Below are 24,841 nucleotides of genomic sequence, written 5' to 3' on the forward strand. Positions count from 1 at the left end.
CGTCTTTCGGGTGAGACATTAAACTGAGGCCCCGTCTGCCTGTTCAGGTGGAGTTTCTCTCTCCCGTTGTCCTGGTCAAGTAAAGATTGGTCACTCACTCCATGGCTGTTCGTGGGACATGACTGTGCAAAATGGTGCTGCCGTGTTTGCTTGCAAAATACACAGGGTCATTCCATTTCACAGTAAATCCTGTGAAGTGCTTTGAGGCGTGATTAGACGCGATATCCTATCAGCGCTTTGGGACGTCCTCCCGACGTGTAAGGCGCTATGCAAATGTGATTTTGTTGTTGTAGTTGATATAAAATGCAAGGATTGTTATTGTTATTATTAGGCTTGACAGCAATTTCTACGAAGCACTTTGAGACATTTTAACGCGGGAATCTCTAAAAACACACTTTGCTTCAGTAAGAGTTAACAGTCAGCCGGGCTCCGACCCTCAGTCGCTCGCCTGCTCGCTCACCTCTGAGTCAGCAGGGCTTGAAATCACAACCTTCTGTCGGGAGGGTAGAGCCTGTGATTGACGGAGCCCGGGTGAACATGAGAGCCATCTGTAGTAATATTCAGCAGAATCTGAAGAACAGTGATAAAATCAAAACAGTCTCTGAATTAAGCCTGGCCACGAGAACACTCCACAATTCTGAGCTGTCTTCATATATTTAGACAAAATGGTCCCTCGGGCTGAGACCGTGGGGAATTTCAGGCTGACTGATTTTGAGCGCAATGGATGAATGCCAACATGGGAGTCGCAGAGATCTCAAAATACGCACTGAATGTACAGATGCACAGCGCAGAAATACACCACTCGGCCCAACCAGTCCGTGCCGGTGTTTATACTCCACACAGATCTTTACCCATTCCTCCCTCTCTCTCCCCCACCCCCCACACCCTTCTATTCCCCTTTCCCTCATGTGAAGGTCTCACTTCCTCGCCATCTACGCTACCTACATGTCATAAATGGAGTCCTGTAGCACAGTGATTAACAAACTCAACTCACAAGCGAGAGGACCCGGGTTCGATTCCCGGGCGGGGCGAAACCTTAGGTAAGTTTTCTTACTCCACACGCCTCTGTTTACCCAGCAGTAAGTAGGGACCCGGTTGTTAGTCGATTGGGGGATCGCTTTCCGGGGGTAATAATCCCTCCCCCCAGAAATTGGTATACAGTATACTGTGAAGAGCTTTGAGACGTCTCAACGACATGATAAGGAGCTGTGTCAAATGCAAGGATTATTACTGTACTCTGATCAGTCATTTTCAAGAGACCGGGAGAGAAGGCTGGTTGCATCAGGAGAAACATTCTCGGTTTCAGCAATGTGAGTGAGATGTTTTGGGGAATTGCAGGTTGTGGTCAATGGGAGGCGCTAGAGACTGACGTATTCTCCCTGAGCTAACAGTGCCCTTTCTCCGGCAGATTACCCATCTCCCTACATTGGGTGTGAAAGGCGCAGGGTATAATCAGTAAGGCAGACATCAAATAACTTTCAGGATGTCTTTAATCAGCCCGCTCTGTCACATCCAGCCTCAGTATCTCTCTCGTGCTCTCTTTTCCTTTAGCTTCCCATCCGCCTTTTTGGATTCTGCCTCCACCTCATACACACAACAATCAAATATGTTTTAGCGTTTGATGCTAATGAGAGATCCACTTACTCTCAATATCCATCTCCTCTCCACACCCCCACCACAACACACACACACACACACCTCCCACATCCACACACCCCCCACCCCACCCCACACCCCATTCCTGACTCATTGACACAACTTCAGAACATTTAAGGCAAGAGTAGATCCTTTCTTTTAAATTTCCTTTTATCAGTGAAGGAAAAGGAGAAGAGAGAGATATCAAATATTAATGAAATGAAATGATTTTTTTCTCTTTCTGTCTCTGGGCGGAGACTGTAGTCACACAGAGAGATGATTAAGCCCCCACCCCCCAACACCAACATCTTGGAGAATAGTAACTCCAAGCCCCCTTCCTCTCAAGTGAAATGCACATTTCTATTCCAACGTTATCAAGAGGGAGAGTGAGGGGGAGATCAAGCGGATAGGGGAGAGAAGGGAGAGGGGGAGAAGAGGGGTGCAGAGAGGAAGGGAGGGGGAGGGAGGAAGAGAGAGAGAGAGTGGAGGAGGGAGAGAGAGAAGATGGATAGAAGAGTGAGGTGGGGAGAGAGAAAGGGGGGAGAGGGAAAAGAGAGAGATAGAGAGGAGGGGGAGAAAGAAAAGTGAAAGACGGGAAGAGGGGGAGAGTGAAGAGAGAGAGGAAGGAGGGGGAAGAGTGAGGCAGGGAGAGGGCGAGAAGAAGGAAAGAGAAGGGGAGAGACAGAGAGCGAGGGGGTGGGGGAGAGGAGAGAGATATTTGGGGAATTGCACCCTGACAAGCGAAGAGGGTGCTTGCTTTTAATGCGCCCTAACCAGCATTTCAGGAGTTAAATCACATTTCCTCAGCAAATATCAGTGTACAGAGAGAGAGAGAGCGCGCGCAAGATGCTTTATATTGTATAGGGGTGAATAAAAGGCTGATTGCCTTTATAAATCCTGGCTTGACATGTCCTGGGGTTAACCGGCATGTGATTACCTGTTGTGTGTGGATATGTATGTTTGTGTGTGTGTGTGTGTGTGTATGTTTGTGTGTGTATATATGTATGCAGTATGTATGTGTGTGTGTGCGTGTGTATATATGTGTATATATGCAGTATGTATGCAGTACGTATGTCTGTGTGTGTATATATGTATGTATGCAGCATGTATTTATTTATAATAATAATAATTATTATTATTTGTTTGTTTGTTACACCTCCAAGTCTTCAAACTGCACAAATTCATTTACATTCAGAGCCCAGAGACTGGGAATGTGATCAGAATTACACTCTGTCTGGTTAACTGTGGGGATCAGTGAGAAGGGGATAAGAGAGGGAAAGGGGGATAGAGAAATAGAGGGAGGGTGAGAGAGAAAGAGAGGGGGGGGGGTGGAGAGAGGTGGGGGGAGAAGAGAGGGTGGGGGGAGAGAAGAGAGAGGGTGGGGGGGAGAAGTGAGAGGGTGGGGGGAGAAAAGGGGGAGAGAGAAGGGAGAAAAAGGGGAGGAGAGGAAGGGGGGGGAGAGAGGGGAGAAGAGAGAGAGAGGGAGGGGGGACAGAAAGGGAGAGAGGGGGGGAGAGAGAAAGAGGGGAGGTGGGGAGAGAAGGGGGGGGGAGAGAAAGGGGGAGAGGAAGGGGGAGAGAGAGGGGGAAAGAGTGGGGGGTAGGTGGGGAGAGAAGGGGGAAAGGAGGGAGGGGGGGGGGAGAAGGGGGAAAGGAGGGAGGGAGGGAGGGGAGAGAAGAGGGGGTGGGGGGGGGGGGGCTCAGATCCAGGTTGGGAGCTGCTTAAGTCAGGTTATACATTTAAAAAAAAACACAGCCCTTTCTGAGCTGCAACTCAGCATTCACAAGTCACTGCTTTGCTGAGTGCCTTTTTGGGGGATAGGGGGGGGAAGGGGGAGGGAGAGGGGGATGGGGGGAGGGAGGGGGGATGGGGGGAGGGAGGGGGGATGGGGGGAGGGAGGGGGGATGGGGGGAGGGAGGGGGGATGGGGGGGGAGGGGGGATGGGGGAGGGAGGGGGGAATGGGGGAGGGAGGGGGGATGGGGGAGGGAGGGGGGATGGGGGGAGGGAGGGGGGAGGGAGGGGAAAGGGGATTTGAAGGAAATGGTTTAGTCCAAAAAAAACCATCCATCCATCCCTCCCTCCCTCCCTCCCTCCTTAGCCTCTCTCTCTCTCTCTCTCCCCTCTTTCTTTCTCTCTTTCTTTCTTTTCTCTCCACCCCCTTTTTTTCCTCCAACTTATGTCTGTGTGTCTGTCTGTCTGGGTGTCTGTCTGTCTGTCTGTCTGTGTGGTTTTAACGTGCGTCACTTGCAGTTTCAGCTGTTCTCCTGATCACACAGAGAGAGAGAGGGAGAGAGAGGGAGAGACGCACACACACGAATAGATAGATATAGCGATAGATAGATGTGGGTCGATCCCCGTCCCCTCCCGTCCCTCCTCTCCTGGGCTCCCGGGTCACTGCTCGTTGCGTGTTGAGAGCTGATCAGAGACACAGACACACACAGAGACAGACACACACACACACAGAGACACACACACACACAGAGACACACACACACAGAGAGACAGACACACACACACAGAGACAGACACACACACAGAGACAGACACACACAGAGAGAGACAGACACACACACACAGAGACAGACACAGACAGACACAGACAGACACACAGAGACAGACACACACAGAGAGACACACACACACAGACACACACACACACAGAGACAGACACACACACAGAGAGACAGACACACACACAGACAGACACAGACAGACACACAGAGACAGACACACACAGAGAGAGACAGACAGACACACACAGAGAGACACACACACAGAGAGACACACACACACAGAGACACACACACACAGACAGACACAGACAGACACACAGAGACAGACACACACAGAGAGAGACAGACACACACAGAGAGAGACAGACAGACACACACAGAGAGACACACACAGACAGACACACACACAAACAGACACACACAGAGAGACACACACACACAGAGACAGACACACACACACAGGGACAGACACACACAGAGAGAGACAGACAGACACACACAGAGAGACACACACACACAGACACACACACACAGACACACACAGAGAGAGACAGACACACACAGACAGACACACACACACAGAGACAGACACACACAGAGACAGACACACACAGAGACACACACAGAGACAGACACACACAGAGAGACACACACAGAGACAGACAGACACACACAGAGACAGACACACACACACACATACACAGACACACAGACACACACTGAACCACACAACAAGCCTCTGGGTCTATATTTGTTTGGTGGGGAGGGGGGAGAAAGCAAAGATGCTGGAAGATACCAGGAGAAGGAACCTGGACATCATCTTTTAAAAGTCAGCCACTGTGTGTGTGTGTGTGTGTGTGTCTTAAGAAAGGGGAGGAAAAAAAAACTACTCTCTTACTCTCTCAGCCTCTTGTCTCAGCTTTTTTTTTGGGGGGTGGGGTGGGGGGTGGGGGGGGGGGAGAAAGAGCTTGGAAGAAACTGGAAGGTCAGACTCATCGGAAGGAAAAGAGGAGGGAAGGAAAAAGGGGCAAAGAAAGGAGTGCAAGTGGTCCTGGTTTTTTTTTCTTTGGGAGGAGAGAGAGAGAGAGAAAGAGAGGGAGAAGGAGAGAAGGAAGGAAAGAAAGGAAAGGAAAGGAAAGGAAAGGAAGGAGGAGAGAAGAGAAGAGAAGGACGTGGAAGAAATGTACAGGACCAAAGTTGAGCCAAGCTGTTGAGTTGTTGATCTGCTCTATATCCTCTCTCTTCTCCTCTCTACAAGTCTCTGCTCTGCTCTGAGATACAATCATTTCGACTGTCTTCCCCCTCTGGAAAGCTACAAGGCATTGGAGGAACCAAGATCCCAGATTTATTCTCTCTCTCTCTCTCTCTCTCCATCCTTTTCCCACTCCTGCATATCTTTTTATTTTGGTGGGGGGGGGGCTTTGGAAAAAAATTGCCTTTTTTTCTCTCTCTCCCTCCCTCTCTTGCTTTGGAATTTTGCTCTCTACTGCAATCTTGCAATCATCTCCCACCCATCACCACCCCCCCACCCTTCCCCCCCACCCCCACCACCAACAACCCAACACCCCCCCCCCCCCACCCCCCACCCCACTCCACTCCCATTAGCTAGAAGAGAGGAGAGAAAGCGGGGTGGGGGGGAAAAACTGAGTGCTCCCTATGCCGGGGGAATGAGAGGATGGAGTTACAGACTGCGCTCCTGCTCTGGGGAATTCTGTCCCAAGTTGACGGTAAGTCTTGAAAGCAAACGAGATGCGCTCGGAAGGCGGGGAGGGAGCGTGGACGCGTTTCGCCGGGGAAAAGAGCGCGCGAGTCGGTGGTCGGCGGAGACCGCATGTCGAGATGGACTATGTATAACAATCTGTATTAATAACCCTTGCGGTTTGATGCAGCGCCTTAACACGTCGCCGAGACGTCTCGAAGAGCTTCACAGGATATAATGTAAAGCGGGGTGACTGTGTATTTTGTGGGTGAAAGGCGGCAGCCAATTGCGCACAGCAGCGTCCCGCAAACAGTCGTGGGTTCATTATTTTTGGAGGGATTATCGCCCCCCCCCCCCCCGGAAAGCGGTCCGCCAGTCGACTATCTGCAAAATATTGTAGGGAGGGTGCTGAGAGGGGGGGGGGGGGAGGAGGAGGGTGTATGTGTTCTTTTTTGGGATGGGGTTCAGTTTCCCTGCCTCTCTGTAGTGTGAGAGAAAGCCTTGGGAGCTGTGCACGTAGTGTCCAGCTCCCCCCCCCAAAAAAAAATGTTGTCACTCAATCCGTGGCAGTTTGACTTGCGCAATTGGCTGCCGTGTTTCGCCCAGAAAATACACTTGTCGATCCCCGTTACAATATATTCCGTGAAGCGCTTTGAGGCATCTCAACGAGGTGAAAAGGCGTTGTAACAAAGGCGAGGATTATTATAAACGTGGAGGTGAGAGGGTGGAATTAAAGCACTGATGTGTGTCGGTCGGGGGGTGGTGGGGGGGCAGCAGGGAGAGGTTAGGATGTGAGTTTTTAATGCTGTGATTGAGCTCTGGACATGCGTGATGCTGGTGACGAGGTGAGTGAGAGCTGGGGAGGGGAGAGAGAGAGAGAGAAAGAGAAAGAGAGAGACAGACTGTGAATTCCAGCCTTTAGATCACCAGAGATTCGGGATTTAACACACAACAAAAAGAAAGCTCTCAACTCAGCTCAAACACTAGATGTGGTTACAGAGAGGGTGGGCGTGGGGGTCTCCGAGTAACCCACTCGCTGTTAGCGGCGTTCGCGGGAGAATTGTGTTTAAAGGAGCTTTGATTTCGAGCTCCGTTAAGGAGGTGCTGTGGTTTGTGTGTACTGGGCTGTGCTGGGAACAGACCCTGAGGGAGATATGAACAGCCCTGTTTGTCCTGGGCTGTGCTGGGAAATGGATACTGTGAACGAGATATGGTGTACAGTCCCGCGTGTGCTGTGCTGTGCTGGGACATCAACTCTGAGCGAGATCTTGCGTACAGCCCTGCCTGTGCTGGGATAGATTCCTTCTGAGATACGCGCTGATTGTTCAGCGCCTTGGGACGTCCTCCCGACGTGAAAGGCGCTATACAAATGTCATTTTGTTGGTGGTGTTCTGGCTGTGCTGGGTTGTGCTGGGATACAGATTCTGAGTGAGATGCATGTACTCTTTGCTGCTGTCAAATCCCGAATCAGAAATTATGCTGATCAGCGAGAAATAAAGTGTCCAAGGATTAGAAAGGAAATGCAGTCCCTGATCAACAGTACACACACATACATACAAGCATATATATAATACACACGTGTGTGTGTCTGTGTGTCTGTGTGTATATATACACAATATATACACAATATATACACACATTCACACTCAAACATATACACACGTTCATGTACACAAAACATACACACATAAAATTGGTCATTCACTGCACGGGACATGATGTTTTGTGGGCGAACACTGTTTATGGAACGTCGTGCGTACAAAGTTGGCTTCCGCGTTTGCCTGCACAAAACACAGTCACTTCGCTTTCCAGGGAATCCTGTAAATAGGTGCTATGATCCCTGGATTTCGGGAGCACCATTACCATATGGGATTAGCTTGGCTGTCGCCTTGGCACACTCTTTGAGTCAGAAGGTTATGGATTCAAACCTCAATGTCGGGATTTGGAATCACATGGTCTGAGCTGACACTCCAATCCAGTATTGGGTGGGGTGGGGGGGTGTTGTGTGGTCAGTGTTGTGTTGTGTGGTCATCTTTCGGATGTGACCGAGGTCCCGTCTGCCTGTTCAGGTGGACGTTAAAGATCCCGCGGCGCTATTGGAAAAGGGACGGGAGTTTCTCTCTCCTGGTGTCCCGGCTGACAATCCCCCCAAAATAAATTGGGTCACTCACTCCACGGCTGTTTGCGGGCACTGCCACGCTTCGTCCAAAAAACACACAGTCACTGCATTTCACGGTATATCCAGTATCAGCGCCTTGGGACGTCCTCCTGACGTGAAAGGCGCTTTATAAATGGAATCTTGTTGTTGTTGTTGTATCACGCTTTGGGATGCGATAAGGCGCGGTATCAAATACAATAATTATTTTTACGTAAGCAGATAACCACTTGTGACTGGTTGCTGTAAATATGGAGAGGCTTGAACAGCCGGCTATTGTGTGCTGGATGAATTATTGGAGGCCTGAGGCGCTAGCCTGATATGCAACTCCCAATTCCATCCTGAGATTAGAGATGAGCCATAATGAAATTCGGCATTAAATTCCCACAGGCGTGAGTTACACACAACACTGCAGTCACCAGACTGGCAATAACACCAGAAAGTATTCCTCGTCTCCACCATCCCACAGTGGATTGTCTTATTTCCATTCCCCCCCCCCACCTCCGTCACATTGCCTGCCTCTGTCCAGCCCTCACCAATCAATGCAGCCGAAACCCTCGTCCACGCCTTCGTCACTTTCTGGCTGGACTATTCCCACGCCTTCCTCGTCGGTTTGCCCAGCTCCACCGCAAATAAAATACAATTAATTCAGAATTCTGCCGCCCGGGTACTCACCCGCACCAAACTCCGTACCCTCATCGCAGGGTCCGCTGGCTCCCAATCACCGAACGGATCGATTTCAAGATCCTTTCACTTGTTTTCAAATCCCTTCATGCTCTCGCACGTCACTACCAATCCAATCGGCTTACCCCCCCCTCCACCACCCGCTGTCTCTGCTCGACTGGCTCCAGTTTCCTGTTTGTTCCTCGTCCCCTCCACTCCCCCATCGGTGTCCATGCCTCCGGCCACTACGCTCCGAAACTCTGGAACTCTCTACCTCAATCCATTCTGCCTTGCCCCCTCTGTGTCCACTTTCAAATCGCACCTAAAGACCTTCCCTTTTCAATCGCGTTAATGGTCACCTCTCTCCTCCCTCTCCCCTGGCTCGGCATCAGCCTCCAGCACTGTCAAGTGCTCTGGGACGTTATCCTGTGTGAATAAATGCAAGTGGAGTCCTGTAGCTTACTGGTTGCAAGCGAGAGGACCTGGGTTCAATTCCCGGCAGGGCGAAATGCTGGGCAAGTTTCCTTACTCCACAAGCAGTAAGTTGTTAGTCGATTGGCGGATCGCTTTTCCGGGGACAATAATCCTTTCAAAAACAATAAATTAACAATTTGGGCGCTCAGTCCACGACTGTTTGTGGGACACCGCTGTGCGCAATTGGCTGCCGTGTTTCACCCACAAAATATACAGTCAATTTACTTTACAGTATATTCTCTGAAACGCTTTGAGATGTTTTGAAGACATTATAAGGCGCTATATCAAATTATAAATTGTTGTTATTAACTCCAGTTAAGAGCGTTCTTGTAAGCTAAATCCCTGGACACATATATAAAAAACTGAACTCTTCACAATAGCTGATGCTGGCAGTTACTGGAGAAGCATGTTGGATTAATGACTGTTTTTCCGTCTCTGATGAGTGTGTCTGGTTTAGAATCTTGCTGTTCTTGCTCAGTTTGTTGCTGAACTCAACACAGGGCAAATTTGGCCTCAGGGCATAATTCCTCATCCGGGGACCGGCTCCGGGAATCAGGGACATGTGGTCACCTGAGCCCGAAATGAGAGGCTCATCCGTCAGTTTCAGAAGCCAGGAGATCAGTCACTGGGGCAGGGAACCACTCCTCCCACTCAGCTCCTGTTAACCCTGCAAGCCAAAGCCCTATCGGGGAAGGCGGTCCGAGCTGGACAAGCAGCGGAAAAGCTTACCAGACAGTGCTTAGACAGTGAGGCCGGGGTGGGTATGGCGGGAAGGGAATCCTCCCATCAGTTCCTATCAACCCTACTGATGACAACACAGCCAACGTCCCCTTGCTTGCAAGGCCGGGGGTTTTGAGACTATCCCCCTTGGGTTGGGTAGGTAAGTGGGATCTTCTTGGAGCTGAACTGGCTCAAAGGTGACATATTTCGCAGAGGAATGTCGGAATCGAGCCAACCCTCTGTAGTAATCTTGGTAGACCGGTTCCTGAGCTAGGCAGGTCCGCAGTATTTCAGGGCACTGCTGATGACAGCACAGACCAGCCTGGCTTATTGGCAGGACTTGGAAGGGCAGACCAGTCACTGGGGGCAGGGAATCCGCCCACTCAGCTCCTGTTAACCCTGCAAGCCAAAGCCCTGATGGGTTGGGTGGTCCCAGCCGGACAAACAGCGGGAAAGCTTGCCTGACAGCAGTATCAATGGCAAGCTATGTGGTTTTAGCTGGTTAGACTCCAGCAGTTACTCCCAACTCTCAATCTGGGGTCCCCCAGCCTTGGCTTCCACCAACCCTGCACCTAATACTTTCCAGAATTAGGTAAGCGGGAGAAGTCCCTCCAGGGAGAGAGTGCGCACTCCATCCCAACAATCTATCTTGGGAATTTCAACATGTAGGTGGGATGCATGGAATTCTCAGTTTGGTTTGGATACTCCTAAGCACGGTGATGGGTTTACGCGTGTGTCAGACACCCGGCTGATCCAAAATAAAATAGCTGGCTCAGTCGTTGAATAGTTAATCTCCACCCTCCCCAAACCCCCCCCCCCCCCCCCCCCCCCCCCCCCCCCCCCCCCGGAGCTTTGGTTTGTGTTTGCTGATGTTTGTGGTTATCAGCGGTAATTTGGGGAGTTTAGGATCTCGCAACCAAAGCATTATAATTGCGTGTCCCCTTTTCCTTGATGGTGAGGAGTGGGTGTTTCGCAATGTGTGCTCTCTGGTAATAAATAGACTGTCAGCAGAGAGAGAAAAACATCTGCAGACTAGCTTATTCACATTGGTATGCTTTGTACTATTGTTCTGTACCCGTTGCACATCAATCCACAAAATGTTCAGCTCAGCTGGCAGGGTCTGTGTGACATGTACAAGCACGCCAGCCTGCAGTCACCTGTACTGCTCAACACTGCAGTTTGTGTTTGTCTGAACTGTTTGTGTGTGTGTGTATGTATGTGTGTGTGCGCGCATGTGTGTGGGTGCGCGCGGGTCTGTGTGTGTGCATATTTCTGTGTGCGCGCGTTTATGTGTGTGCCTGTGTGTGTATGTGTGTGCATATCTGTGTGTGTGTGTGGATGTGTGTGCCTGTGTGTGTATGTGCGGGCCTGTGTGTGAGCGTGCGTGTATGTGCCTGTGTGTGCATGCCTGTGTGTGTGTGAGAGCCTGTGCGTGTGCCTGCCTGTGTGCCTGCCTGTGTTCCTGCCTGCGTGCCTTTCTGCCTGTCTACCTGCCTGCATCCCTGTCTGCCTGCCTGCGTCCCTGCCTGTCTGTCTGCCTTTCTGTCTGCTTGCCTACCTGCCTGCCTATCTGCCTGTCCGTGTGTGTGTCTGTCTGTATGCCTGTATGCCTGCCTGCCTGTCTGTGTGCCTGCCTACGTCCTTATCTGCCTGCGTGCGTGCCTGCCTGCGTGCGTGCCTGTCTGCGTGCGTGCCTGCCTGCCTACGTCCTTATCTGCCTGCGTGCTTGCCTGTCTGCCTGTCTGCGTGCCTACCTGCCTGTCTGCCTGTCTGCGTGCCTGCCTGTGTGCCTGCCTCTCTGTATGTGTGCCTACCTGCCTGTCTCTCTGTCTGTCAGCCTGTGTGCGTGCCTGCCTGCCTACGTCCTTATCTGCCTGCGTGCGTGCCTGTCTGCGTGCGTGCCTGCCTGTCTGTCTGTTTGCCTGCCTGTCTGACTGCCCGCTTGCGTGTCTGTCTGTGTGTGTGTGTCTGTTTGTGTGTATATGTGTTACTGGCCCCCAGTGTGTGTGTGTGTGTTAATGCCCCCACCCCAGTCTGTGTATGTTTTGTGTTTGTGTTATTGCCCCCGTGTTTGTGTGTGTGTGAGCGTAAGCTAATGCCCCCCACCCATCCCCCCACTCTGTGTGTGTGTGTGTGTGTGTGTGAGCTAAGTGTGGAGTCCTGTAGCTCAGTGGTTAGAGCACTCGCTTTTCAAGCGAGAGACCTGAGTTCAATCCCAGGCAGGTCAGGGCGAAACCTTGGGCAAGTTTCCTTACTCCACACAGAGCCTAATAATAATCCCTCCAAAACCAAAAACAATAATAAATTGGTCATTTTCAATCTACGACTGTTTGTGGGACATTGCTGTGCGCAATTGGCTGCCGCGTTCGCCCACAAATATACAGTCAATTCACTTTACAGTGTGTTCTGTGAAGCGCTTTGGGACGTCCTCCCGACGTGAAAAGCGCTATATCAAATGCAAGGATTATTATTATTAATGCCCCCCACCCATACCTCCACTCTGTGTGTGTGTGTGTGTGTGTGAGCTAATGTATCCCACCCCACCCCCACCTTGTGTGTGTGTGTGTGTTAATGCTCACCGCTCGTCCGTGCTTTTGGAACATCTAGGCTTGATATGATAACTCCCTACTCACCGAACCTCCCACCTCTTTTACACCCCACCCCCACCCCACAAACTGCAGATTATCCAGAACTCTGCAACTCATGTCCTCTCCCCCACCAGACTCCGTGACCCCCATCACCCCCACCCCCCCATCTCCACTGGCCCCCCCATTATCCCCTGTAGGATAGAGTTCAAAAACCTCGTCCTCGCTTTCAAAGCCCTTCCACAGCCTCGCTCCTCCCTACCTCTGTGACCTGCAAACTCCATTCAGCTCTCTCCGCTCAGCAGGCACTAGCCTACCCCCACCCGGCCCCTTCCCCTCCCTTGCCTCCTTCAAGATCCATCTCAAGACCCTCCTCTTCGACCGAGCCTTCGGTCACCCCCCTCCGCCTCCCCGCGCCTCCCCCCCCCACACCCATCCCTCATCCTCCTTGCCCTCCGCCCCTCCTGATCCCAACCTCAGTTCGGGTCCGAATCCCTGACCGTCCAGCGCCTTGGGACGTCCGCCTGGCCTGAAAGGCGCTGTGTTAAGTGCAAGTTGTTGTTGTTGCTGTTGTGCGGGTCTCGCTGTGTACGAAGCAGGTGAGAGGAAGCAGTGTATCATACGATCTGTGCCTGGCTATCAGAGCAGGAAGTGATGGTATCACAGTGCTGGTGGTTGACTGTGCCCAGAGCTGCTGATAACTAGGGGGAAGTGGGGTGCGGGGGGTGGGGGGGGGGGTGGGGGACAAGGGGTTGGTGCCATTCAGTGCGGGCAGCAAACACAGCCACAGTTCAGGTGTAAACACGAGCGGCAAGAGGAGAGCTTTTGTGTCCGCGAGCGCCCCTCAGATAAGCCTGCGCGAAGCTGCAGCGAGAAAGGCAGCCCGCTTGACTCCCAGCCCTTCGCCCGCAAAACATACAGTCACTCCGCTTTGCCAGCATATTCTGCCGAGCGCTTTCAGACGTCTCAGCCGCGTGATGAGGCGCTACGTCACGTCAAGTGCAAGGAGTATGATTGACGTCGGGAGTGTTTTTGGAGCTGTCACGAAGTGTGTGCTTCGTTCACCCAAGGGCACAGCCTCACTCTCCACGCTCTCAGCTCACTGACTGCCATTGCTCGTGGATTTCTGAATGCCGGGGGGGGGGGGGGGGGGAAGGGGGGAGGGGGTGGGGTGGGAGAACGTGCTTTGCGAGAGGATTGCAAGTCAAAGCGAGTACAATTAAAGAGCTGGGTGACAGTGAGACAGTGACAGTGCCGGCTTCACACAGCCGAGCGTTACACAGTGTAATTACTGTACTGCCTGTTTGTGGATGTTCCAAACAAATGAAATTAAACAATTTCCTGGAACGACACCAGAAAGACATCATGTATTCTGTCTTCACATCACCTCCCGGGCAGTCACCTCAGGGAACATAACTGAGCTGCCGGGGGGGTGGTGGGGGGGGTGAAGGAGATAGAGCACAGGCTCTGTTTGTCTGTCTGTCTATGCGTCTGTCTCTTCCTCTCTTTTTATCTGTATGTGTGTGTGTGTGTGTCTCTCTCTCTCTTCGTTTCTGGCTCCCTCTCTACTTTTCTTTCTGTTTCTCTCTCTCTCTGTCTTTCTCTCCATCTTATTCAATTTCTCTCGCCTCTCCATTTCTCCCTCTTTCTCTCTGTTTGTCTTTTTGTCTCTTTCTCTCTCTCTCTCTCTCCCTGTTCATTTTGTTCTCTCCCTCTCCCTCTGTATCTCCCTCTTACCTTTCTCTCTGTTTCTCTCACTTTCTGTGTCTCTCTGTCTTTCCATTTCTCTCCATGTGTCTCTGTCTCTCTCTCTCTCTGCCCTTCTCTCTGTGTCGCTCGACTTCTTTCTCTCTCTCTCGGTTTCTTTCTCTGTCTCTTTCTCTCTTTTGATCTCACTCCGCACTGCTCGAGAACCTTGTTTTCTGTGCGAGTCTGATTGAATATTCAGACATTCTATATTTAGGTTGAATTTTTTTTNGCCGATTAAGAATATTCAGGATGAATAAATCTCTAATTAGACTCCATGTGCGTAATGAGTGCTGCATCGCTCATCCGTTCCATAACATAAGTGGGGTCTTGTTTTTCCCCAGATAAAGTGTGCTATGTGTGGTAAGTCACCCCGACATGAAAGGTGCTTTACAAATGTAACATGATGTTGTTGTTGTCAATACACTGGGTGGTGGGGGTAAGGAAACATCATGCTCATTATTGTTTCTCTTGAGTCTCCCCGTTTTACTCGTTGTTTGGGGTGACTCGCTCGCACGCTCACCTCTGGTTCTGCGTTCAACCCCCCCATGTCGTTGACTTTGAGCTCACAGTCTTGGCTGACACTCTTGTGCAGGGTTGAGGAGATCGTTGCATTGTCAGAGATGCCGTCCTTTGGACCCGATGTTATAATAATCCTTGCATTTTGATATAGCGGTTTATCGAGTCGTTGAGCACCAGCACCGCCTTCTTCCACTTCCGACGCATCGCCCGCCTCCGCCAATACCTCTCTCCGAAAGCCGCTGAAACTCTGGTCCATGCCTTTGTCACCTCTCAGCTGGACTATTCTAACGCCCTCCTCGCCGGCCTCCCATCCACTACCATCCATAAAATCCAACTCATTCAGAACTCTGCCGCCCGCATTCTCACCCGCACCAAACTCCGTTCCCCGATCACCCCAGTCCTTGCCAGACTGCACTGGCTGCCTATCCCAGAGAGGATCGACTTCAAGATCCTCACCCTTGTATTCAAATCCCTCCACTCCTCTGTGCCCCCCCTCCTCTCTGACCTCCTCCCTCCTCAAAACAGTACCCGTTGCCTTCGTTCCTCTGGGTCTGGCCTCCTCCTCGTCCCCCGAATCCTCCGCTCCACTCTCGGCGGCCGTGCCTTCAGCCCCTATGCCCCGAGGCTCTGGAACTCCCTTCCTCACTCCCTTCGCCTCGCTCCCCCTCTTCCTATTTTCAGGTCTCTGCTGAAGACCTTTCTCTTCGACCGCTCCTTTGGTCACCTTCCTCCCCCTCCCCCCGGCTCGGCGCCAGAATCCGTTACTGTAAAGTGCTCTGAGATGCCGTCCGGCGTGGAGGGCGCTATATAAGTCCAAGTTGTTGTTGTTGAGAAATCTCAAAGCGCTTCACAGAATATACTGTAAAGTGGATTAACTGTGTATTTTGTGAGTGAAACTCGGCAGCCAATTGCACACAGCAGTGTCCCACAGTCATGGATTGAGTGACCACATTTTTTTTGGAGGATTTTTCCCCCCGGAAAGTGAACCGCCATTCGACTTAACAACCGGGTTCCTATTTACTGCTCGGTAAACACAGGTGCGTGGAGATAGAAACTTGCCTAACGTTTTCCCTGCCCGGGAGTCGAACCTGGATCCTCTTGGTTGCGAGGCGAGTGCTCTAACCACTATGCTACGGGACTCCAAACTGAGGTGCTGAATTCCTGATCCAATGGTTAAGGGCGATGTTAAAGATGCTGTTTGTAGGGAACGTAAGGGAATGAATATCTCATCCTCGTTCAAGCTCACCACTGATCACCTGTGTGCAGCTTATCACTAACTCCGATCAGCCCCTCTGTGTAACTCTTGCCATCCAGCTTCACGCTTGTGAATTGCCTCATCTGATTTCACCCACCCTCTCCTCCCTACGCACAACTGATTATTGTTGCTGTGAAATCCGCTGCCTCCAAAAAATACTAATCTGGTCACTCAATCCACGACTGTTCGCGGGGACGCTGCTGTGCGCAACTGGCTGCCCCGTTTCGCTCGCAAAATACGCAGTCAATTCGCTTTACAGTATATCCTGTGAGGCGCTTTGAGATGTCTTAACGACGTGATAAGGCGCGCTATCCCATGGAAAGATTATTACCTGAGTCAGGATTCCTACCTGAAGAGAGGCACGGGATGGTTTTCACTGGAGCTGAGAGGGTTAAGGGTTTAAGCCCCGATCGAGGGCTGTGAGATCACAAAGGGTTACGACGAGGTGGGCAGGGATCGATTATTTCAAATGTCGGCCGGTCAATCACGAGAGGCACAAACTTAAGGTAATCGCAAGGAGGAATTAAAGTGGGGGTAGGAGATGCTGGGGGTACACAGAGGGCGGTGGGGAGTTAGAGCTCAGTAACACTTCACAATGAATAATCACAACGAGATCTGTGGGGTAGTGGTTCGCTCGCTCACCTCGCAAGCGAGAGGACCCGGGTTCGATTCCCGGGTGGGGGGAAACCTTAGGTAACAATCCCTCCTTCCCCCCCAAAAATTGGTCCCGCAATCCAAGACTGTTTCTGGGACACTGCTGTGTTTCGCCCACAAATTTACAGTCCCAACACTTTACAGTGTAATCTGTGAAGCGCTTTTGCGTGAGTGTAATACTGTGAGTGTGCATGACTGTGAATTTGAGTGTGTGACTGTGAGTGTGTAACTGAGTATGCGACTGTGAGTGAGTGCATGACTGTGAGTGAGTGTGGGTGAGTGCCACAGCGCCTGAGGACTTCCGCTCAACCTGAAAGACGCTATACAAAGGTAATGTGTTGTTCTGTGTGTGTGAGTGGGTTTGTGTGAGTGTGAGCTTGTGAGTGTGCGGTATGTTTGTGGGGGATCTGTGTGACTGATTGTGCGACTGTGATTGAGTGACTGTGAGCGTGTGTGACTGTGAGCGTGTGTGACTGAGCGTGTGTGTGTGTGTGTGTGTGAGCATGTGAGTGTGCTGTATGTGTGTGCGTGTGTAAAATAAAACCAGCGGGACCAGTGGTCTGAAAACAGACGATCGTGAACAGCCAGTGAATTTAAAGCAGAGTTGGGGCTGTGTCGGAAATAATCATAGGAATAAGAATATAAATAACGTAATAATAACTATTAATAATAATAATCCTGGTATCTCAGCTCGTCAGTGCCCGGTGTAGTGACTGTGTGAGGAACACGTGTACCTCCCGCTTCTGCTCCCTAATCCTCCGGAAATCGGGAGTGGGTTTTCCCCTGTTTTCAGATCGAGGTAGAATTTGTGAGATTGGCTTAATAATAATAACAATAATCCTTGCATTTGATGTAGCGCTTTTCACATCTTCGAGATGTCTCAAAGCGCTTCACAGAATATACTGTAAAGTGAATTGACTGTATATTTGTGGGTGAAACGCGGCAGCCACTTGCGCACAACAGTGTCCCACAAACAGTCGTGGATTAAGTGACCAAATTATTATTGTTTTTTTTCTTGAGAGATTATTATCAGGCGTGTGGAGTAAGGAACCTTGCCCAAGGTTTCGCCCTGCCGGGAATCGAACCCACGTCTCTCGCTTGTGAGGCGAGTGTTCTAACCACTGAGCTACAGGACTCCACAGGTTTAAAATAGCACGCAAAAAAATGAGCAGATTGTCCAGTCGCTTAAAAGAGAGAGAGAGAGAGAGAGAGAAATGTCATCTCCCATGTGTGTAGGTGGCTCACATGGCACCTGTCTGGTTCGGATACTCTGAAACCTGGTGCTGTTTCTCCGTGAGCGTTGAGGTGTTAGACTGTGTCGCTGTCGGCAAACTTCACCCCCCCCCACCCCTCCCAGGAGTGCGAGTGTGTGTGTATGGGGGTGGGTTGGGTGGGGGAGAAGCTGCTGGACAGTGATCAGACGCAGGACAACCACACAGTGCTCTCAATGGCAGGATATGTGGTTTTAGCTGGTTAGATTCCAGCAGTTACCCCAACGCACACTCAGGAGTCCCCCAAGCTTTGGCTCTTGTCAACCCGTCCCCAAAAGCATGGCTGATTTCCCCCTCCGCCTTCCCATCTCAGAGTGACAGAGGCCAATTGTGACAGAGGCCTGTGTTTCAGTGGCTCCGATGAGCCACTCGACAGACACAGGGGTCAGATGCTGGAGCTGATACTTACAGTGTTACTATCACTCTCCTCACATCCTCCCCAGCCCCAGGCTCTGTGCCCCTTCACGCCATTTGAATGTCAGCCTGACTCAATGAGGAGTTAGAGGGGAGGTTAGGGACCACGAGGGGAGATTGGGGTTAGACTGGGGGGTGAGTGGGGTTAGATTGGGGGGAATGAGGGGAGAGTGGGGTTAGACTGGGGAGAGTGGGGATAGACTGGGGGGAATGAGGGGAGAGTGGGGTTAGACTGGTAGTTCAGTGGGTAGCGCTCTCACCTCTGAGTCAGAAGGTTGTGGGTTCAAGCCCCCATGTCGGGACTTGGAATCACATAGTCTAAACTGATACTCCAATGGAGCGCTGGGTGGAGTGGGGGGCGGCAGTGGTTCATTGTCGGAGGTGCCGTTCTTTGAGTGGGTCGTTAAACCGAGGTCCCGTCTACCTATTAAAGATCCCGCGGCGCTATTTGAAAAGAGAAAGGAGTTTCTCTCTCCCGGTTTCCTGGCCAACAATTCCCCCAAATAAAATTGGTCACTCACTCCACGGCTGTTTGTGGGACGCTGCTGTGCGCAATTGACTGTCGAGTTTCACCCACAAAATATGCAGACTTTGCAGTCTATCCTGTGAAGCGCTTGTAGACGTCTCAACGACGTGATGAGGCGCTATACGAAAATGCAAGCATTATTATTATTAACATTATCATTATATAGCGCCTTTCATGACAGAGAAGGGACGGAAGGGACCAGGGAGGTTACGTGTGCCTGTCAAAGTCTGCACGTTTCCCCAGATAGGCGCTGGGATAAATGAGTTTAGGAAGTGTGAAGTGGGGGTGTGTGCAGCAGCTTAGAGCTGTAAATATATCAACTCTCCAATTTAATGTCCTTTCGGAAAGGTCAGAGCGATCAGGAAAGAAAGATCAGGCAGGTTCGGTGTTCTGTCCTCAGGCTTCGAGGAAATGGAATTGTTGACAGTAAAATTCTTTTAAATGTCAGCCCGCCAGGCTCCATCCAGCCCCAGCCCCAGCCCAGCCCAGGCTGCGGACGTGTTGAGTGAAGAAATTCCATTTGAGTTCATATTAATATCGATTTTAGAGACATTAGCGGTGAGAGCGGGAAACATTTCCTCATACGCAGGGTGGGATGGGACAGGCCAGGATGTCATCATAATAATAATAAAACAGTCATAATAATAATCGCTGCATTTGATTAGGTGCCTTATCATGTCGTTGAGACGTCTCAAAGCTCTTCACAGGATATGCTGTAAAGTGGATTGGCTGAGTATTTTGGGGAAGAAACGCGGCAGCCAATTTTGCGCACAGCAGCGTCCCACAAACAGTCGTGGATTGAGTGACCAAATTCTAAATTTATTTTGGAGGGATTATTATTCCTGGAAAGCGAGCATTGATGCCCACACATATATACACACACACACACATAGAGTGGGGGGGGGCGCATTAGCTCACACACACACAGACGTACACAGACTAGGGTGGGGGCATCAACACACACACACACACACAAACAGTTCAGACAAACACAAACTGCAGTGTTGAGCAGTACAGGTGACTGCAGGCTGGCGTGCTTGTACATGTCACACAGACCCTGCCAGCTGAGCTGAACACTTTGTGGATTGATGTGCAACGGGTACAGAACAATAGTACAAAGCATACCAATGTGAATAAGCTAGTCTGCAGATGTTTTCCTCTCTCTCTGCTGACAGTCTATTTATTACCAGAGAGCACACATTGCGAAACACCCACCCCTCACCATCAAGGAAAAGGGGACACGCAATTATAATGCTTTGGTTGCGAGATCCTAAACTCCCCAAATTACCGCTGATAACCACAAACATCAGCAAACACAAACCAAAGCTCCGGGGGGGGGGGGGGGGGGTTGGGGAGGGTGGAGATTAACTATTCAACGACTGAGCCAGCTATTTTATTTTGGATCAGCCGGGTGTCTGACACACGCGTAAACCCATCTCCGTGCTTAGGAGTATCCAAACCAAACTGAGAATTCCATGCATCCCACCTACATGTTGAAATTCCCGAGATAGATTGTTGGGATGGAGTGCGCACTCTCTTTCTGGAGGGACTTCTCCCGCTTACCTAATTCTGGAATGTATTAGGCGTGGGTTGGCGAGAGACAAGGCTTGGGGAACTCCAGAGTGTGCGTTGGGAGTAACTGCTGGAGTCTAACCAGCTAAAACCACATAGCTTGCCATTGAGAGCACAGTCACAAGTTTTCCCGCTGCTTGTCCAGCTAGGACCACCCAATCCGTTAGGGCTTTGGCTTACAGGGTTAACAGGAGCTGAGTGAGAGGAGTGGTTCCCTGCCCCAGTGACTGATCTCCTGGCTTCTGAAACTGCCGGATGAGCCTCTTAGTTTGGGCTCAGGTGACCACACATCCCTGATTCCTGGGGCCAGTCCCCAGATGAGGAACTGCGTCCCTGAAGCCAAATTTGCCCTGTGTTGAGTGCAGCAACAACTGAGCAAGAACAATAACATTCGAAACCAGACACGCTCATCAGAGACAGAAATACATTCATTAATCCAACATGCTTCTCCAGTAATTGCCAGCATCAGATATTGTGAGTTCAGTTTTTNATATGTGTCCAGGGATTTGGTTTACAAGACCTTTGCACGCTCTTAACTGGAGTTAATAACAACAACGTATAATAATATAATCCTTGCATTTGATATAGCGCCTCATCACGTCTTCAAGATGTCTCAAAGCGCTTCGGGGAATATACTGTAAAGTAAATTGACGTATATTTTGGGGGCGAAACCAATTGCAGCCAATTGCGCACAACAGCATCCCACAAACAATCGTGGATTGGAGTGAGCAAATTATAAATTTATTTTGAAAGGATTATTATTCCTGGAAAGCGATCCGCCAATTGACTAACAACCAGGTTCCTACTTACTGCTAGACAAACAGAGGTGTGTGGAGTAAGGAAACTTGCCGAAGATTTCACCCCATCCGGGAATCGAACCCGGGTCCTTTCGCTTGCGAGGGTGGGTGCGCTAACCACTGTGATACCACGATTCCTTGAGGTGGCCCTTATCTAATGAACAGAAGGACCTGGGTGTGATTTACACAGAGATTTCCTTGCGTGGGGTGAAGTTCTTTTGTTTGGTCTCGGAATATGATATCACTCCTGCACGGCTCCTGCCATGCACATAAATCGTTGGCTCAGCCCCATCAAGTAATTTATCCAATAATTGAGTCTAAACAAAAGCAGGAAGCATTTATCAAATGCAGATATTTTAAGCCGAAGTGATTAGAGTTTGAAAGTGTGCCGCTGTCAGCGAACGGAATTCGCTGGCTGATTAATTACGTCTCACCACCTGACTGATAGCAACTGCATCATTTTTATGCTTGCACCAGGTTTTTACCAAATCCCCCCCCCATCCCCCCCTCCCCGCGCAGCCCCCCAACCCCCCAAAAAAAAAACAAGTGTTCAACAAGAAAAGGGCTGGAAGAGCTGAAAATGGGAGACAACCAGTGTCCACTCTCCCAGGTCAGCGTAAGAGACAGAGTAAAGCTCCCCTCTATCTACACTGTCCGTCCACACTCCCAAGTCGGGGTTAGAGAACACAGTAGAGCTCCATCTACGTTGGTCATCCCCATTCCCAGGTCAGGGTTAGAGAAAGCATAAAGCTCCCTCTACACTGTCGGTTCAAACTCTCAGGTCAGACTTAGAGCCTGAGTAAAGCTCCCTCTACATTGTTTGTCCACGCAATTCAGGTTATGCTAAGTGATGGTTGTTTGGGACTGTGGGCACTTGTTACTGAGATCTGGACAAGAACTGGCAGTGAGACTTGTCCTCAGGTTTGGCTTGGAACCAAGACCCAGAGGTGAACGTTCAGCCAGGCAGCCCAGTCTTCACTCTGAGCTCTGTCTGCCCGGATATACTCTATATCACAGGGAGAATCTAGCCCAGCACAGGGTCAGCAGAATGAACAACGCAGAGGTGGTGTGGCTTTGTGTGTCAGCCTGACTTAGTTGGTGACACTCTGGCCTCTGAATCAGAAGGTTGTAGATTCAAGCCCCCACATCGGGACTTGGAATCACGTTGTCTAAGCTGACACTCCTGTGTGGTGCTGGGGGAAGTGCTGCTTTGCTGGAGGTGACGTCCGATTAAACCGAGGTTCTGTCTACCTGTTCAGGTGGGCGTTAAAAATCCCGTGGCTCTATTCGTAAAGAGAAGAGAATTTTCTCTCTCTCCCGGCATCCTGGCCCACAATTCCCCCAAATAAAATTAGTCGCTCGCTCTTTGGCTGTTTGTGGGACAATGCTGCGTGCAACTTGGCTGCTGTGTTCACCCACAAAATGCACAGTCACTACACTTTACAGTATATCTTTTGTGAAGCGCTTGGAGATGTCTAGACGATGTGTAAGTGGAGAGAGTGTAAGGATATTAATGTGTAAGTGTGTGTTTTTCAGTGTAAGTAAGGGAGAGGTTTCAGAGTGTGTTTACGTGTGAGTGCGTATGTGTGTTTTTGAATGAGTGTGTATGCGAGAAAGTGTGTGCGTGTGTATGTGAGTGTGTGTGGGGGAGAATATGAGTGAGTGTGTGTGATTATGTGAGTATGTAGGTGATTACGGTGATTAAGTACGTGATTAAGTGATGACGTGTGTGCGTGAGAGTGTGCGCGTGTGTGAGAGTGTGCGTGTGAGAGAGTGTGCGTGTGTGGGTTTCCGTGCTTCCCACAGCACGGAAACTGCTCTGGTCAAAGTCACAAACGACATCCTGACCAAGTGTGACCAGGGCTCCCTCTGCCTCCTCCTCCTCCTCGATCTCTCCGCCGCCTTTGACACCGTGGACCACTCAATCCTCCTCCACCGCCTCTCCTCCCACCTCAACCTTCAAGGTTCTGTCCTTGACTGGTTCAGGTCCTACCTTTCACACCGCCTCCACTTCGTCGCGGTAAACGGCTTCTCCTCCAGACCCCGCACCGTCTTGTGCAGTGTTCCTCAGGGGTCTATCCTTGGTCCCCTCTTCTTCACCCTCTACATGCTCCCCCTTGGTAACATCATCCGCAGACATGGGGTAAATTTCCACATGTGTGTGGATGACACCCAACTCTTCCTCTCTGTCTCCACCCTGAACTCCTGACCGACTGCCTGTCTGACATTAAGTCCTGGACGAGGGCCAACTTTCTCCAACTGAATGTCAGCAAGACTGAGGCCCTCCTCATTGGCTCGCACCAGTGCCTCCGCACCTCGGGCGCTGGCAGCTTCAGCCTCCACGGCTGCACACTCAACCTCACTAAGCCAGTCAGGAACTTGGGTGTCTTGTTTGACCTTGAACTTTGCTTTCTCCCCCACATCCGCGCCATGACCAGCACTGCCTACCACCACCTCCGCAACATTGCCAAACTCCGCCACTGCCTCACCCCTCAGGCTGCCGAAACCCTCACTCACGCATTCGTCACATCAAGGCTCGATTACGGGAACTCCCTCCTCATCGGCCTTCCCAACTCTTTCCTTCACAAGCTGCAGATCATCCAAAACTTTGCAGCTCGTGTACTCTCATGCACCAGGCTCCGTCACCCCATCACTCCCACCCTCGCCCGACTCCATTGGCTCCCCATCCCCCAGAGGATCGAATTCAAGATCCTCGTCCTCACCTTTAAGGCCATCCATGGCCTTGCCCCCTCCTACCTCTCTGACCTGCTGACTCCCTACCAACCTGCCCGCCCCCTCCGTTCATCAGGCTCCAGCCTACCAGCGGTGGCCGGGCTTTCAGCCTCTCTGCCCCCACACTCTGGAACTCCATCCCAAGGTCCCTTTGCCTCGCTTCCTCCCTCGCCTTCGTCAAGGCCGGTCTCAAGACGCTTCTCTTCGACCGTGCCTTTGGTCTCCCTCCCACCTCTCTGCCTTCCCTCACCCCCTACACCACCCCTCCCCCATGCTCGGGCCCCGACACCTGACTGTTCAGCGCTTTGGGATGTCCTCCCGACGTAAAAGGCGCTTTATAAATGTAATTTTGTTGTTGTTGTTGTTGAGCGTGTGTGTGAGTGTGCGTGTGTGAGAGTGCGCGCGCGTGTGTGTGCACGAGAGAGAGTGCGCGAGAGCGTGTGAGAAATTCTGCGAGTGGCTCAGTCACCTGGAGATGTGTGACGATGGCTCTGGTCTGCTGTGCAGAGTATCTGGGCAGGGTATAATATTTCACATCAAGCTGCACGTAGTAACCAATCTGCCTCTTCCCAGGGAATGATATGTGTAATTTAGAAAAATACAGTGTAATTGGACAAATCTTTTGTTCGGCTCAGTGAGATGTGGCAGCCCTCTCGCAGCCGTTAACCCAATCTCTCCCAGGTCTTTGTAACATATTCAGCCATATTCCAAGAGGCTGGGAGGATTCCCTTTCACACACCAACAATCAAAGCAACGACCTGCTTGTTTAACCGCTGATCGCCCCCACCGTCGCCCGCCTGCCCGCCCGACTCCACTGGCTCCCCATCCCCCAGAAGATTGAGTTCAAAATTCTCGTCCTCGCCTCCAAAGCCCTCCATGGCCTTGCTCCTTCCTACCTCCGCGACC

The 24,841-nt window shown here is 51.0% G+C and overlaps 1 protein-coding gene across 1 annotated transcript in view; it reads left to right on the plus strand.

Annotated features, from left to right (window-relative positions):
• Window positions 1-5,778: 5,778 nt before the first annotated feature.
• The window catches only part of LOC121848854 (roundabout homolog 2-like), a 61,076-nt gene continuing 42,013 nt past the window's right edge, over window positions 5,779-24,841 (plus strand). Inside the window, exon 1 of the mRNA XM_042334017.1 lies at window positions 5,779-5,876. Coding sequence (XP_042189951.1) covers window positions 5,825-5,876 — 52 coding nt within the window. The 5' untranslated portion in view covers window positions 5,779-5,824. The remainder of the gene's footprint in view (window positions 5,877-24,841) is intronic.

This window comes from Callorhinchus milii, unplaced genomic scaffold (genome assembly GCF_018977255.1).
Source record: "Callorhinchus milii isolate IMCB2004 unplaced genomic scaffold, IMCB_Cmil_1.0 Scaffold4, whole genome shotgun sequence".
Lineage (NCBI taxonomy): Eukaryota > Metazoa > Chordata > Chondrichthyes > Chimaeriformes > Callorhinchidae > Callorhinchus > Callorhinchus milii.